At 49.6% G+C, this 14,334-nt stretch overlaps 1 protein-coding gene across 1 annotated transcript in view; it reads right to left on the reverse strand.

Annotated features, from left to right (window-relative positions):
- Positions 1 to 14,334, reverse strand: part of LOC130382120 (tubulin polyglutamylase TTLL5-like) — a 42,006-nt gene that overhangs the window by 14,806 nt on the left and 12,866 nt on the right. The window contains 13 exon segments of the mRNA XM_056589730.1: positions 36 to 184; positions 341 to 438; positions 1,472 to 1,570; positions 1,572 to 1,619; positions 2,371 to 2,488; positions 3,968 to 4,184; positions 4,743 to 4,894; positions 5,422 to 5,484; positions 6,108 to 6,199; positions 6,540 to 6,650; positions 9,223 to 9,314; positions 12,555 to 12,616; positions 13,034 to 13,115. Coding sequence (XP_056445705.1) covers positions 36 to 184; positions 341 to 438; positions 1,472 to 1,570; positions 1,572 to 1,619; positions 2,371 to 2,488; positions 3,968 to 4,184; positions 4,743 to 4,894; positions 5,422 to 5,484; positions 6,108 to 6,199; positions 6,540 to 6,650; positions 9,223 to 9,314; positions 12,555 to 12,616; positions 13,034 to 13,115 — 1,383 coding nt within the window.

Raw genomic sequence — 14,334 nt, forward strand, 5'->3', positions numbered from 1 at the left:
CACAGAAAAACAAATCCAAACGCAGTGCAGCTCACTTTGAGGGCGCCTGGACTTGACCTGCTCTCCGGAGCTGCTCCTCTCAGGAATGTCTCTCCTGACGCTGCACACTTTGGTTCCAAGAAAGACGCTGGCTGATTTATTCTTGTGTGTGTAGAACGTCAGAACGGCCTCCAGCTCGTTTTCGCTGTAAATCAAACGGCGAAAAGCAACACCAATAAACATGTGCGGGGAAGATTAAGATCCGTGTTTAGATCCGCGCCGCGTGTTATCTTAGCGGTAGGGGAGCGGGGCGAACCAACGGCGGTGGGGGTGTTGGGGGGGGGGGGGGGGCGGAGCTCACCTTGCTCCTGCGATGTACTCCATGAACACGCCAGGGTTTATGCAGCGCTCCTCATCGCCGCCGCCGCCCTCTGATTGGTGCAGCATCTGATCCGTTTCCTGTGGAGATCAGTGGCACTTAATATACACACTTATTGTATGTTGTACATCCTGCCACTTAATGAACGCACTTATTGTATGTTTTACATCCTGCCACTTAATGTACGCACTTATGGTATGCAGGGTTTCCCCCAGCACTATCTTGTTAAGGCGGCCGCCTTAACAAGACTAGGGCCCCGCCTTGACTACCAATGTATTGAAAAAAAAAAAAAAAAAAAAAAAAAAAGTTCAATTACAGCAGGGCGCTGGAACTGTTCTTTGCACAGCCACGCAGAATTGCATGCACTGATGCCTCTTGTCAGCCGTGCCGCAAATAAGATCCAAAAAAGGAACTGTAAATAGTTGAATTTGCATACAAAAGTTAAGTGTATTGTCCATTATTTGTATTTAATTTGCACTTTTCTTTAATTTTATTTTGTAGTGTCTGCATGTTTGCACAACATTTGTACCTACTGTTGTTTATTTATATGGAAATAAACAGTTGTTTATTTCATTCATGCGTACTGGCATCTTTGAGCAAAATACCCCCAAAATTTTTCAACAAAAAAAATTCGCCGCCGACTGCTTACCACCTTGACTGAGACATTTACTGGGGGAAACACTGGTATGTTTTACATCCTGCCACTTAATGTACACACTTACTGTATGTTGTACGTCCTGCCACTTAAAGACAGTACTTAGCATCGTGTAGCATCTTATCCTAGCTATCTTGCTGTATACAGGGAATGGGCTAACCTGGTAACTGTAGGTGCTTGGCACTTGTTTCTATGAACATCTTAACTGTACCAACAGCGATATATTTTTGTTCTCTTTCTACTGACAAAATGTATTTATCATTAAATCTGACAAATATAGATATCATTAAAGCTGAAAAATGTTTTTATCATTAAAGCTAAAAAAATATATATATATCATAAAATCTGGAAAATGTATTTATCTTTAAACCCTTCAAACATGTACACAAAGTGTATAAAATCAGTACAATGAGGCAGAAGGTGTCATTCATAACGAGGGAGAGAGAGGGGCTAGCTGCCTTGCTGTAGCAGTGGATGAAGTCTCCCAGCTGAGTGGACAGAATGCGTCTGCGGGCCTGCGGCGCGAGCTGGCGACTGGGCAGGTCCAGCCTGACGTCCCTGCTGCATGTTACTGGCTGCTCTCTGCAGGAAGCGCACCACCAGCTCCTGGAACACACCGTGGTAATATCAACAGAACGGTATGAATAACCCGCCCGCTTCCCACCGCTCGCTGATCCTTCTCATTCACAAACGCTCCTGCTACGGCAGGCCGTGTTTCCGACTCTGTGATCGAGTGGCCCAATGTTTCCTGTTGAGTTTTTGTTTCTCTTAGTCTTGATGCTATTATTAGTTTTTCAGTTGAAGTTGGTTCATGAACAGGTTCTAGTGTTTATTCATTTCGCCCTTTGTCATTTGAGCAATAAAATCCCTTTTAAGTCTTTGGACTCTGTCTCTCTCTCTGCGCCTGGCTGCTGGTCATCCAAGTCACACTCATTAATCGAGGGTTCATTCTACAGTCATACATGCTGGACCTTCCATCTCTTCATTCACTAAATAGCAAATAAAAGCGGGACTTTTGATGAATGATGCTACGATTGGCATGCATTCACATTTTGCACATTTTGCTTTTCCTCCAAATGTCTTATCCAATCACGACGCCGCCCTTCCAGCGAACGGATGTGACCTCGCCATCAAGCCAACGTTTTTATGTCTAAAACTACCCGATTTTTCCCCGGCGAGTGGCCACAAACGCCTCGTGCACATTAACGCCGGATACCAGGAGTCACGGGTGAGTAAGGCTGGAAAAGCACATGGAAAAATCACACGTACATAAAAGGGCTTCCCTTCAAGCATGTGTGCGCAGTGTGTGTGTATATGGACGGGGTTCTGATGGGGACGGGGATGGTGGCGATCGTACCATTTGGTCGTCGTCCTTCTCCGGCCCGGCTGGGGCGCCGCTGGCCATGCTCTCAGCCGAGAGGCGCTGTTGGACCCGGCACAGGTAACAGGTGAAGGCCGTGCGCGCCTGCACCTTACTGCCCCGCACACAGAGGGCAGAGGGGGGTTTAGGAGCGGGAGAGGGCCAAGAGAACCAGGAGGGAGAGAGAAAATGAATTGCGTATGACAGGAACGCAAACACACACACACACACACACACACACACACACACACACACACACACACACACACACACACACACACACACACACACACACACACACACACACACACACACACACACACACACACTAACTACTAGTAGGTAGTGTCAGACAGTTGATAATAGATAACAAGGCCCTGGGCTGCACCTAGTTCCCCACCTAGCAGCAATGAAGGAAACAGTAGATTGTTATTTTTTGGGCTATTTAACACGTGGGGGCCCACATTCCAGGATCTGTGTGTAGGAACACAGCAGGCAAAGATAGGGAGAACCTAAAAAGACAGGTATGTATCTGTTTCAACGGGCGGCCGTAGGAACCCAGTGGGACTGGTTACGTTCCAACAACAGAATGATTAATTGTTTTCATGGCTCCCTTGGATTTCACAAGGGAAACTGGCATTATACTGTAGTGTGTTTGTGTGCTTGTGTGTGTGCGTGTGTACTTGTCTGTGTGTCTGTGTGTGAGCGTGTGCATGTGTGTCTGTGCATATGTGTATATGTGTGCGTGTTTGTGCATGTGTGTCTTTTTGTGAAAGTGTGTCGGGGGGCGGGTGAAACACAAACAATGATCGACTGTGTTATAATTGCCTGTCTCTTTGGGCATCTCCTTGCATGTAACCTGGGAGTTTCAACAAACCCAGACATGTTATTGTAATTCCTCCCTCCAATTTCAATTTCAAGGGCTAAAAAAAGCGGAGACATATTGAGTTCCTTGTAGAAATTTGTTCAGGAATATCAGTGATATTTAAAACCGCCTTAAAGGTGCAGTGTGTACAGTATTGTAGCCTCTAGCGGAGCGGACTTGGCAGAAACAAAACATAATATTCATAAGCATGTTTAAATAAATTCTAATCCCATGTTCAGTGGGTTGCAATCTACAAACCGCTAGTTGCTACTAAATTCTACACAATGGACCATTACCATTACATGGCCATTGACCATTACTAACTAACACACTTCAAAAGAACAAAGAGCTTTTGAAGCCCAAAGACCAGAAGCCATTGAACAAATGTGCAATGTGGGAGGGGCTGACCTCAGGTCCCAGCCCCGATGCAGAGAGAGAGAACAGTGCAGTGTGCGTGTGGGAGAGGCTGACCTCAGGTCCCAGCCCTGATGCAGAGAGAGAGAGAACAGTGCAGTGTGCGTGTGGGAGAGGCTGACCTCAGGACCCAGCCCTGATGCAGAGAGAGAGAGAACAGTGCAGTGTGTGTGTGGGAGAGGCTGACCTCAGGTCCCAGCCCTGATGCAGAGAGAGAGAACAGTGCAGTGTGCGTGTGGGAGAGGCTGACCTCAGGTCCCAGCCCTGATGCAGAGAGAGAGAGAACAGTGCAGTGTGCGTGTGGGAGAGGCTGACCTCAGGTCCCAGCCCTGCTGCAGGATGAGCAGCAGGTTCACCTTGGGTGTGGCCCCGCGCCTGGCCGCCTCCCAGACAGAGGGGCTTGAGTCGGGGAAGTCTGTCATTGGGCTGACCGCTCCGGGAGGCTTGCTTCCGATTGGCTCCTTGACAAGCTCCTCCCCCGCCCGAAGCCCCCGCCTGCTGATCTCGGCGGGACAGGCCTTGGAGTCCCTCGCTGATGTCCCCGTCGCCATGGAAATGAGAAGCATGCTGTTGCAGTTTTATCACAGTGTATTTTTTGGGGAAATAAATACGATTTTAGCACAATATATATAAATACGATTATAGCACAATGTGCAGTAACCTTTTCTATTTTTGTTGCTGTTCTGAAATTAATTAATTCAGAGCTATATTTGTCTTTACACAAGAATAAGAACTTCTTTATTGGAGAGATAGACGGGAGATAGACACACACACTGAGAGAGAGAGAAACTCAGAGAGAGAGAGAGAGACACAAACACACTGGGAGAGAGAGAGACACACACTGAGAGAGTGTGAGAGAGAGAGAGAGAGAGAGAGAGAGAGAGAGAGAGAGAGAGGAGAGAGAGAGAGAGAGAGAGAGAGAGAGAGAGAGAGAGAGAGAGAGAGAGAGAGACACACACACACACTGAGAGACACATACAGAGACAGAGCGAGACAGAGAGAGAGAGAGACAGAGACAGAGACAGAGAGAGTCAGGGGAAGAGAGATAGAGAGCGAGAGAGAGACAGAGAGAGCAGCTCTCCCGTCTGACCGGTGGTCTTCTTCCGGGCGGCGGTGGACCTCTGGGCCAGGTAGCGCCGACGTTTCTTGCGGCCCTCCAGCGAGGTCAGCTTCCTCTCGTACTGAGCGCCGTGACAGCTGTTGAAGACGTCCTGGGCCGGCGGCCCGTCCCCGCCGACGTTACTGCGAGGGGAGAGGTAGAGAGAGTCAGAGAGTCAGAGACAGAGAGATAGTTAGAGAGATTTGAGAGAGCGAGGTGAAAATAAGGAGAGAGTGCACAGAACGGGGGGGGGGGGACGAAAAACAATAACACAGACTGTGGTCTTGGAGCAACAGAGCAACAGTCTCCCCCAATCCGCTTTCAGCAAGCAAAACGGAAAAACTAATGGACTTGATAGGGACCGCAGATAATACGCCACCAAGGCAGGGCTGACGGGCGCGATCGCAGAAACCTAATGTCGTTTTTTGTGGCCATTTTACACTCATAACAAAAATCCTAACAATAATATAATTTATAGTTGTACGTGGCATGCCCCCCCCCCCGGCATGCCACGTACACACTTGAGTGCGCGTTGGAAAACCTGAGAGGGATGGTACCAGTAATCCCCCTCACCTATCCCCTCCGCAGAGCAAACAAACAGCAGGGTTTCAACCTCAACCGTTTCCACGTGGCGAGGGAGACACTGTAACCCACGAATGGAAAAGCTTACCTTTCATGGAAAAGCCTGCTGGCCAACATGGAGTTCATCGATGTCTTGCACTCCAGATATCCACTGAGGCCGAGAGAAACGAGAGATCATCCCCAAATTACATTTACATTTAGGGCATTTAGCAGACGCTTTTATCCAAAGCGACTTATTACAATCATCATCACCGAGGGCCCCCCCCGCATTGTGTGGGAAATGTGTTAAAAACTGGGGGCCCCTATGAGATCAGCTACCGGTAACGGCCCCTTAATAATTTCCACAGACCACTCAATAACATGCTGGTAAAACCCCAAGCAGAGAACCGCCTTCCCCATAGCCAACAGGCTCATAAAGCTAATCCTGCTGAAAACGCATAGAAACATATTAATATACATCGCCTCCCAAATGGAGGCTGAACTGGCATTTATAGTTGGAGCAGGAATATGGAATGCAACAGCAGGTCCATAAAACAAAGCTGTGTCCAACAAGTCCTGCGTGCGGTGTGGTGTGAGCTCTGCTCTGCTGGGAACAGTCTAGACACTTGACCCCTTTTTCTCTGGCTGCAGACATTGATTGCGCTCATTTAATAATAGCGAAGCTGAATCAAATTCATGCGGATGGGCGCCGGCGGACAGCCTAATGGACGAGCCCTGGAGGGGGAAGGGGATTATAAGTGATTGGTCTGCGGGTGATGGGTGGATTCGCCTTACGCATAGAGCTCCCAGGTGTCTCGGGTGGGGAAGATCCTGATGAAGCCCCCCCGTCTCTCGTACTCCTCCGTGGTCCTCCTCAACACTTTGATCTGACGGGGGCCAGAGAGAGAGAGAGGGAGAGGGAGAGGGAGAGGGAGAGGGAGAGGGAGAGGGAGAGGGAGAGGAGAGAGAGAGAGAGAGAGAGAGAGAGAGAGAGAGAGAGAGAGAGTAAGAGATGGGCGAGATAGGGAGGTGGAGAGAGAGTATTGACAGAGATTTGAGAGTGAGGTGAGAGAGAGAGGGAGAGAGGGAAAGGTGAGAGAGAGAAAGAGTGAGAAAGAGAGAGCGAGAGAGCAAGAGTGACCCCACCATACATCATATTAGTATATTTGTCTGACCAGTATTAAAAAGGCTGCAGGGGAAAGGGTTGGACCGGTTAGGACGGGTTACCTCCTCAGCGGTCAGGCCTAGGGTGCTACTGCCCCCCCGGCCCAGGGTGCCCTCCAGCATGTCCTCAGAGCTCTGGGTGCCTGCGTCGCAGGCTGACATTGGCCTCTGCCTCTACAGGGGAAAAAGAAGGAAAAAAAGGTTGGGATAAGGTTACAGTATAATGATACCATACATGTGACCCCCTCCCCTTCCCCCTTGCTATTTTCCAAGACAAATCCGGGCCAACCATTGCAAACAATCGGTCGCTTTATTATCTGCATCAATAACATTTTCCAAAGGGTTGTCAAACTCCAACATTTGTTCCTGGCAAGTCCCCGCTGCAGCCATGAAAAGGCAACACGCTGAAACACAACACGGCTTCATGAAGTCCAAGATGTAGCAAATAATATAAAGCCTCGTATAACATTGTAAAAAAACAAAAATGGACATTTGCTGGCAGACTGAACCCCCCGCCCCCGCCCGCCCCCACCAAGCTGTGATTGACAGCCTTAGAGCCCATGCTGGAGCCGGAGCCAGACAACCGGACCCCCTCCCCCGGGATCACATGCAGAATGTGTCATCTGCCGAGCGGTGGTGGGATTACATTTAATTTGTGGAGGGTGGAGGGAGGGGGGGGTGGGGTGCGGATACAGTGTCAGCCAAAGACTGACAAGCTTTAATCCCAGAATCAAAATTCAAAGACAACTGTTGCCTGTAATTACACCGCAGGGAGAGGGACGGGGCCTCGCGGGGCCCCACCTGGTCCCTCTCCTCGTGCCTCTGTGGCCCTGGCGCGGCGCCAGCGTGTCCAGGCAGCGCCGTAGCGAGACGCCACCGCCAGACAGCCGGCTAAAAACCTCCTCAGACTCTGACTCTGCACCGCAGCCGCTGAGCTAATGATGATCGAACGAGTGTTTTAATGTGGATGTCGTCTGTGGATCGATGCACTGGGCGCGGCCGGTACGGTGACTAATGGCCGAGCGACTTCTAATCCAATGAGGGAGCGAGGTGCACTCTGGGGGATGAGGCAGCGTTTCTTAACAGCGATGCAACAGGCAGTGGCGAGGCAGTGGGAGCAGGAGGAGGAGGAGGAAGGACAGTGGTTAGGTTAGTGTCATGTGACCAGTCTGACGGCTTGTTCATCCGTGTCCGAAATGGTTCGGTCACCAACAGTGTTTTAGTTCATCGGATCTAGCAGTGTGGCTAGATCTCTGAAGAAAAAATAAGACTAACGTCGACTCTGAGAATGAGTGCCGTGTAAATGGTTCATGCTACATTCCAGGTCAAAGGTCAGGAGATCTCAGAAATGCTCTGCCTGAGGACGTCATAGAATCTGACAGATGTAGGAAAACAATTCATAGAGATACATTTTTTACATCATATATATATATATTTACATATATATGTATCATATTTGCAAAGAAGTTCAAAGTTCACATTGTTTATTTTCATATTTTGGTAGATCTGCTAACTGGTTGCCGACACATCACTGACGATACAAACGTCTGTCTAGTGCACAGTCTGAAGAGAACTCTAAACCCCTTTAGTCGGAGTGGCGGGGGTCTGTGCAGAGCAGGGACGCTGCGAGGCAATGCACGGGGATTAATGGAGTGTATGTGCACACGCTGTAGAATCCTACATCATACAATGACGCCCTGTTAGTGGATGCCCAGACAGGCCCTTTGCACAGCGGAAGGTGAAGCACAAATATCGTATTTGGCAGAGGCTCTGCTGTATATCCAGGACTAAAGCTCACAGAGTCGTCGGCTAGCACCAGCCAAGAGCAGGGCTGACGTGGCACTATTAGGCCAAGGGGAAGCAAGATTATCATTAGGCAGAAAAATACAAATGATTGACAATAAAGCCTGAGAGAGCAGCACCCAGGAGTTATGTACACTCAGACAAAACCAGAGGATTAGCAGTAATATTTATCTACCGTTAACAACAATGGCCTCTCCACATTATAATGATAATATGCACGACTTTGCGATAGAAGCAGAGCTTTCCTGAGCAGACATGTGCTAGCATGGGGCAGAGGGTTTTGACAACATTGTTTAAGAAGCATTTAATCTGTGTCTTGGCATCATGCCATCTACATTTGAATTGTAGATTTGATTTCATACACTATATTCACAAACCGCACACTGTATTATTATATCGGATTAATTTCAATCTCCCACTGCACACACCCAATGGAACTGTTTATATAATTTGAAATGATAGCATTTCGTTACCGTCATTTGCATACGTTAAGCAAATTCTGTGTAATATCATCACTGTTTGGTCTGTGTGTGTGTGTGCAAGTGCATGTATAAGTGTGGATGTCTGTGTATGCAAGTGCATAAATGTGTGTGTATTTGTGTGTGTATTTGTGTGTGCGTGTGTGTGTGTATGTGTGTGTGTATGTGTGCGTGTCTGTGTGTGTCTGTGTGTGTGTGTTTGTGTGTGAGGCCGTATATTTGTGTGTGTGTGTGTGTGTGTGTGTGTGTGTGTGTGTGTGTGTGTGTGTGTGTGTGTGTGTGTGTGTGTGTGTGTGTGTGTGTGTGTGTGTGTGTGTGTGTGTGTGTGTGTGTGTGTGTGTCTGTGTGTGTGTGTTTGTGTGTGAGGCCGTATATTTGAGTGTGTGTGTGTGTGTGTGTGTGTGTGTGTGTGTGTGTGTGTGTGTGTGTGACGTGTGTGTGTATTCCTGTACGTGTGTGTGTACCGTGGATTTCGGCGCCGGCTGCCTGAGAGTGGGCTCCACAGCGTTGCGTTCGGAGCGCGGCTGTTTCAGCAGGGGGTCCTGACACACGAAGCCTGGGAAGACAAGAGGAGTCAGGGGGCGGGGGAGGGGAGGAGAAGCTCTGTCTGAGGTTCACCAACACCACTGGCCTACACCTCCACACTGGCCGGCGTTCCACACTGAGGGAGGTCAGAGTGAGAGCTCAGGGTGAACCTGTGTGCTGGGCTCCAGGCAGGCTGCCCCGCCCTGCGCTGAAAGGCACCATGGGTATTACACGGTTAATACCTAGACGGCTGCTATCTGATCCTCATGTTCCTGAATCATGTTTGGCACCCAGGTTTACATCCATCAGATTCTCATGGATTACGCTACATCAAGGTGTGCATTTTTGATTGTCATTTCGTGTTTTCATAAAGGAGGCGCAGTGTTTTTACAAGCCTGTGCAAAGGACTGATACCGAATATATTATGGACGAATTCCAGTGTATGAATACATTATGGTGAAGAGGATACTTCTCGATCCTGTCCTCTTTGGTGGGCAAAGAGACTTCTCCAAAAGGATGATTAATGACAACCTAACTAACCAACCAACCCATGAATAAACTACAGTAGTGTAGTAGTCATAATAATCAGTAGCAGTTATAAGCAGTAATAAAAGTGCAAGCGAGACCCAATGAAAATGAAACGACCGAAACTCAACTACCGATGTAGTAGTCATAATAGTTAGTAGTAGTTAGTAATAAACTAATTGGGTCTCTCTAGCAAATAAATAAGTGCAGTCTCAAAGGGCTTAAAAGGGCATATATTTGTGACACACACACACACACACACACACTAGTCGTCAGTAGTAGTTAGTAATAACTAACTACTAATTGGGTCTCATTGGGTCTCTCTTACAAAAAATGTATGCAAGAGAGCCCCCAATGACACCAATGCTTCCCGTCCCCTAACTCTGGGGGGGAAGCATTGGTTTAATTCGGGTCACGCGTGCATACATTCTTTTAAATGTCGGTGATTCGAGGCGATTGACAGGCGGGCCCCCGGGGGCCGCTTCCTGCAGGGTCCTCCCAGCCGTCAGGTAGGGCTTAGGGCCCCCGCCGCATTCTCACCTCAACACGGCAATTATTCCAAACATGGCTGACAACTAACTGACAGCAGCAGCAGACGGGAGAAGGGGGGAGGGAGGTGGGCAGGGGAGGGAGGTGGGGGGGGAGGGAGGTGGGCAGGGGAGGTGGGGGGGGAGGGAGGTGGGCAGGGGAGGTGGGGGGGGAGGGAGGTGGGCAGGGGAGGTGGGGGGTGAGGGAGGTGGGGGGGAGGGAGGTGGGCAGGGGAGGTGGGGGGGAGGGAGGTGGGGAGGGGAGGTGGGGGTGAATGAATGCTAATGGCATGCTGTCATTATTTACAGGACCGGGACGCCGCCCAAGTGCTATCAGCCCCGGGGGCGTCGGGCAGAGGGGTTGTTTTGGTGAATAATGGATGGGCTATGTTCTACATGCCACCGCTCATTTCCCCCCCCCCCCGCGCTAATGCCTCACTCCAAAGATAACTGGCCCTTTATGATTGGACTCACTTTCTCTCTCTCTCTCTCTCTCTCTCTCCAACTCGAGCCTTGAGAGCTGTTAGTGGTTGGTCTCTCTCTCTCTCTCTCTCTCTCTCTCTCTCTCTCTCTCTCTCTCTCTCTCTCTCTCTCTCTCTCTCTCTCTCTCTCTCTCTCTCTCTCTCTCTCTCTCTCTCTCTCTCTCTCTCTCTCTCTCTCTCTCTCTCTCTCTCTCTCTCTCTCTCTCTCTCTCTCACCTGGCGTGAACTCATATTGTGCACTTTGTATACGCGCCCATATGCTCAGGCACGCACACACACACACACACTCGTTCTCTCTTGGAGTGTCACTGGACGCTTGCCTATAGTGAGCGTCTGGGGGGCTCAGAGCGAGCAGAAGGACTGTTAGCCAACACTCTTAATAGATGGGGAGAGAATGCCAGCGAGGTAAGGGGCCCAGGGAGACCGAGCGCAGATAAGATTGTTGTCTTGTGTCTTGCATTCATTGCATCGTTGTTAAAGACCATATCAGTCACTCTTGTAATACATATGTACTTGTCAGGTCTTATCCAGCAGAGTGTGGATATTACATTGCCGGAATGCCTTTGTCCCGGTGTGTGTGTCTTTGTGTGTCTGTCTGTGTCTGTGTGCGTGTGCGTGTGCGTGTGCGTGTGTGTGTGTGTGCGCAAGTGCATAGGTGCAAGTGTGTGTGTGTGAGATTCTTCTCTGGTGAGTACGCACTTTTGTCATGGCATTGTAAGCTCTGCCTGCTCCGTGAGAATACAGTAATTATGAGGAGGAGGAGGAGGAGGAGGAGGAGGAGGAGGAGGAGGAGGAGGAGGAGGAGGGGGAGGAGGAGGAGGATCTACCAGGACAGCTCTCCTTCTCTGTTGCAACCACTGCTCTATAATGAGGGTTGATCCCTGCCCGGGGCGCAACATTCTGGATACTCAAATCGCTACAGCTTAACAATGCAGGATCCAGTTTCTCAAGAGAGCTTAATGACTCCAACACAACCCACGCCTGTCTCCGTCGACAACTTCCCCCCCAGCCAGGTCTTTTAATGTCAATTAATAACGCTTGCGGTTGTTGCGTTTGCACAATCATGGAACCCCCTTGTGGAGCTATCCAAATGTTTCCATAATGCATGTTCTACACATTTTACGAGGGGAATCTCGCTGGAGCGACCCTGTGTGTGAGAAACAACAGTTGTAGTCTATCTGCACTGGACTTTAGAAAAATTATCTACTAGGCCCCTTTGGAGCCAAAGCGATGGGGAGCTCCTAATAACGAGCACGCTGCAGGAGCCCCAATAGGGCCGGGGGCCGGGGGCCCAGCCCAGCGGGGGCCGGGGGCCCAGCCCAGCGGCCCCCCATCCACACTCAGAGCCCCTGATGAAGGATAACTCTGTCATTCTGGGGCATAATTACAAGAGCAGAGGATATGCATGGTTAAGTGTGGCCGAACAGAGACCTTAAACGCAGAACACAGCAAGACAACAAGGGTACGCGTTCCCCAGTGTGAGTTCACTGCTACGATGACACAGAGTGGGAGTCATGGTGGAGTCAGACCATGCTACTGGGAGAGTCCCAGTAATGAGCCCGTTGCCCTGGTGGTCCTCAACCCCTGAGGTGGAACAGGCTGGTGGATATAGATCACGACCAGCATCTCTCCGCCAGGGTCTCAGCGCCAACATTTGCAATAAGCGATGAAGATGGATCCCAGTACCTCAGAGCTGGCCTGCAGAAGACATTGGAAACTGTGCAGGACAGCACTCACCCACGATGGAAAACATGTCAGCTATCATGCTGGCCTTTATCTTGAGGTCCAGAGGAGCGTCGCTGAAGGGAAACATGGATTCAAAGTTAAAACCACAACACGCATAGACAAACACACAGACATACACACTAAATTGCAAATCACAATTTGGGATGGATTTTGTTCCCGCCCTGGACCATGGAAGACCCTTCGGATACATGCCCTGCCTTGACTGGCGTCACACACATCTCGTTGACCCAAAACCATCCACAATATGCATGTTGTGTGTGCTTGCGTGTGTGCTTGTGTGCCAATTCCTCTTGCATGAGAGCCACATACACACTATACTCAACATCGTCCAAGCCACCACCGGACAGAACATAAGCCGATACTGTGTATTCGTGAGCCTGGAGAGCGAGCAGGGCTCCCGGCAGCACTTCTTTTGAACGGGTGGGTAAAGCCGGGGGTCCCGGTGCCAACGGGGAGGGGCTGTCACTCACCACGCCAGGGAGGGGGAGAGGTTAACCTCCAGAAGCCAAGGCTTGAGGTCGGTGTCTATGAGCACGTCGAACCCGTACAGCTCTGCAAAGGAGGGAAGCGCAACATCATGAGCAATTTGCGCGTACAATTTGTGCGCGCATGCCTGCCTCAGTACATGTGTGTGTGTGTGTGTGTGTGTGTGTGTGTGTGTGTGTGTGTGTGTGTGTGTGTGTGTGTGTGTGTGTGTGTGTGTGTGTGTGTGTGTGTGTGTGTGTGTGCGTTTGTTTGTGTGTGTGTACCATTGTGCGTGCGCACGGGTATACTGTGCATGCATGCGTATGTTTGTGTGTGTGCGTGTGTCTGTGCAAGCAGAGTGTTTGTGTTTTGTGCATGTGCGTACGTGTGTGCCTGTGGGTGTGTGTGCCTGAGTGTGTGTGTGCATGTGTAAATGGGATGCAACCCAGAGAGATATGGCCACTCTCTAGCTCTTTTAAAGGCAATGATCAGAGTAAAGCAGAGTTAAAGCGAGAGCACAGTGTTACCAGAGTTCCATCAGTGACCAATCTGGTCAACCGGTTTGCCAGCATGGCCCTCTCTGTCTTTCTGCTCCTGATTACACGCACATTACTCTGTGTATCCAATCACTCACGAGAGAGACATACATCAAAGTACGGTACTGAGGGATTGGCTGCCCTGCATTAGCTAAGTACACATACACACATTTCGATTCTGTTGGCATCGCTTACATAAGCTCGGATCAAAAACAATTTGTGGTTCGGCGAACGGTTTCATGCACGCCGTTGATAATTCTGCAGTTTCTGGAAAGGTTTTCAGTCTACAGATTGTCAACGCGTATTAAAAGGAGCGACAGGAGTCTACTCTGCTGTGGCGTTTCCACAGCAATTAGGTGGAAGTCTGGTCCGCCCAGGCCAACGGTTAGATGACGTCGGAAAATAAAATAGAAAGATAGCATGTAGCTAAAGCCATGCAGATCAGGGTAGATGCTAGCACTTTCTTCTTTGTTTTTCTTCAGTTCTGCACTTACTCAATTAAAACATGGGTTCACCCCACAAAGCCACCCGAATGACTTACACACCACTTCTATTTATACTAACAGCGGGTGTGTGTATGTGAATGTCATACACATGCAAACCCACTGGAAAGTCTAAACAGACTTGCGGCCATTTCACTTTTAACGAGTTGTGCCACCATTAGCGGTAATGACCTCAAGCAAGCACATTAGCGGTTACTTTCTGGCATTTCGATACAGCACTGCTTTGGTTCAGGAACATTGCAACAAAATACATTTGACCCCAAACAC

Source organism: Gadus chalcogrammus, chromosome 5 (assembly GCF_026213295.1).
Source record: "Gadus chalcogrammus isolate NIFS_2021 chromosome 5, NIFS_Gcha_1.0, whole genome shotgun sequence".
Taxonomy (NCBI): Eukaryota; Metazoa; Chordata; class Actinopteri; order Gadiformes; family Gadidae; genus Gadus; species Gadus chalcogrammus.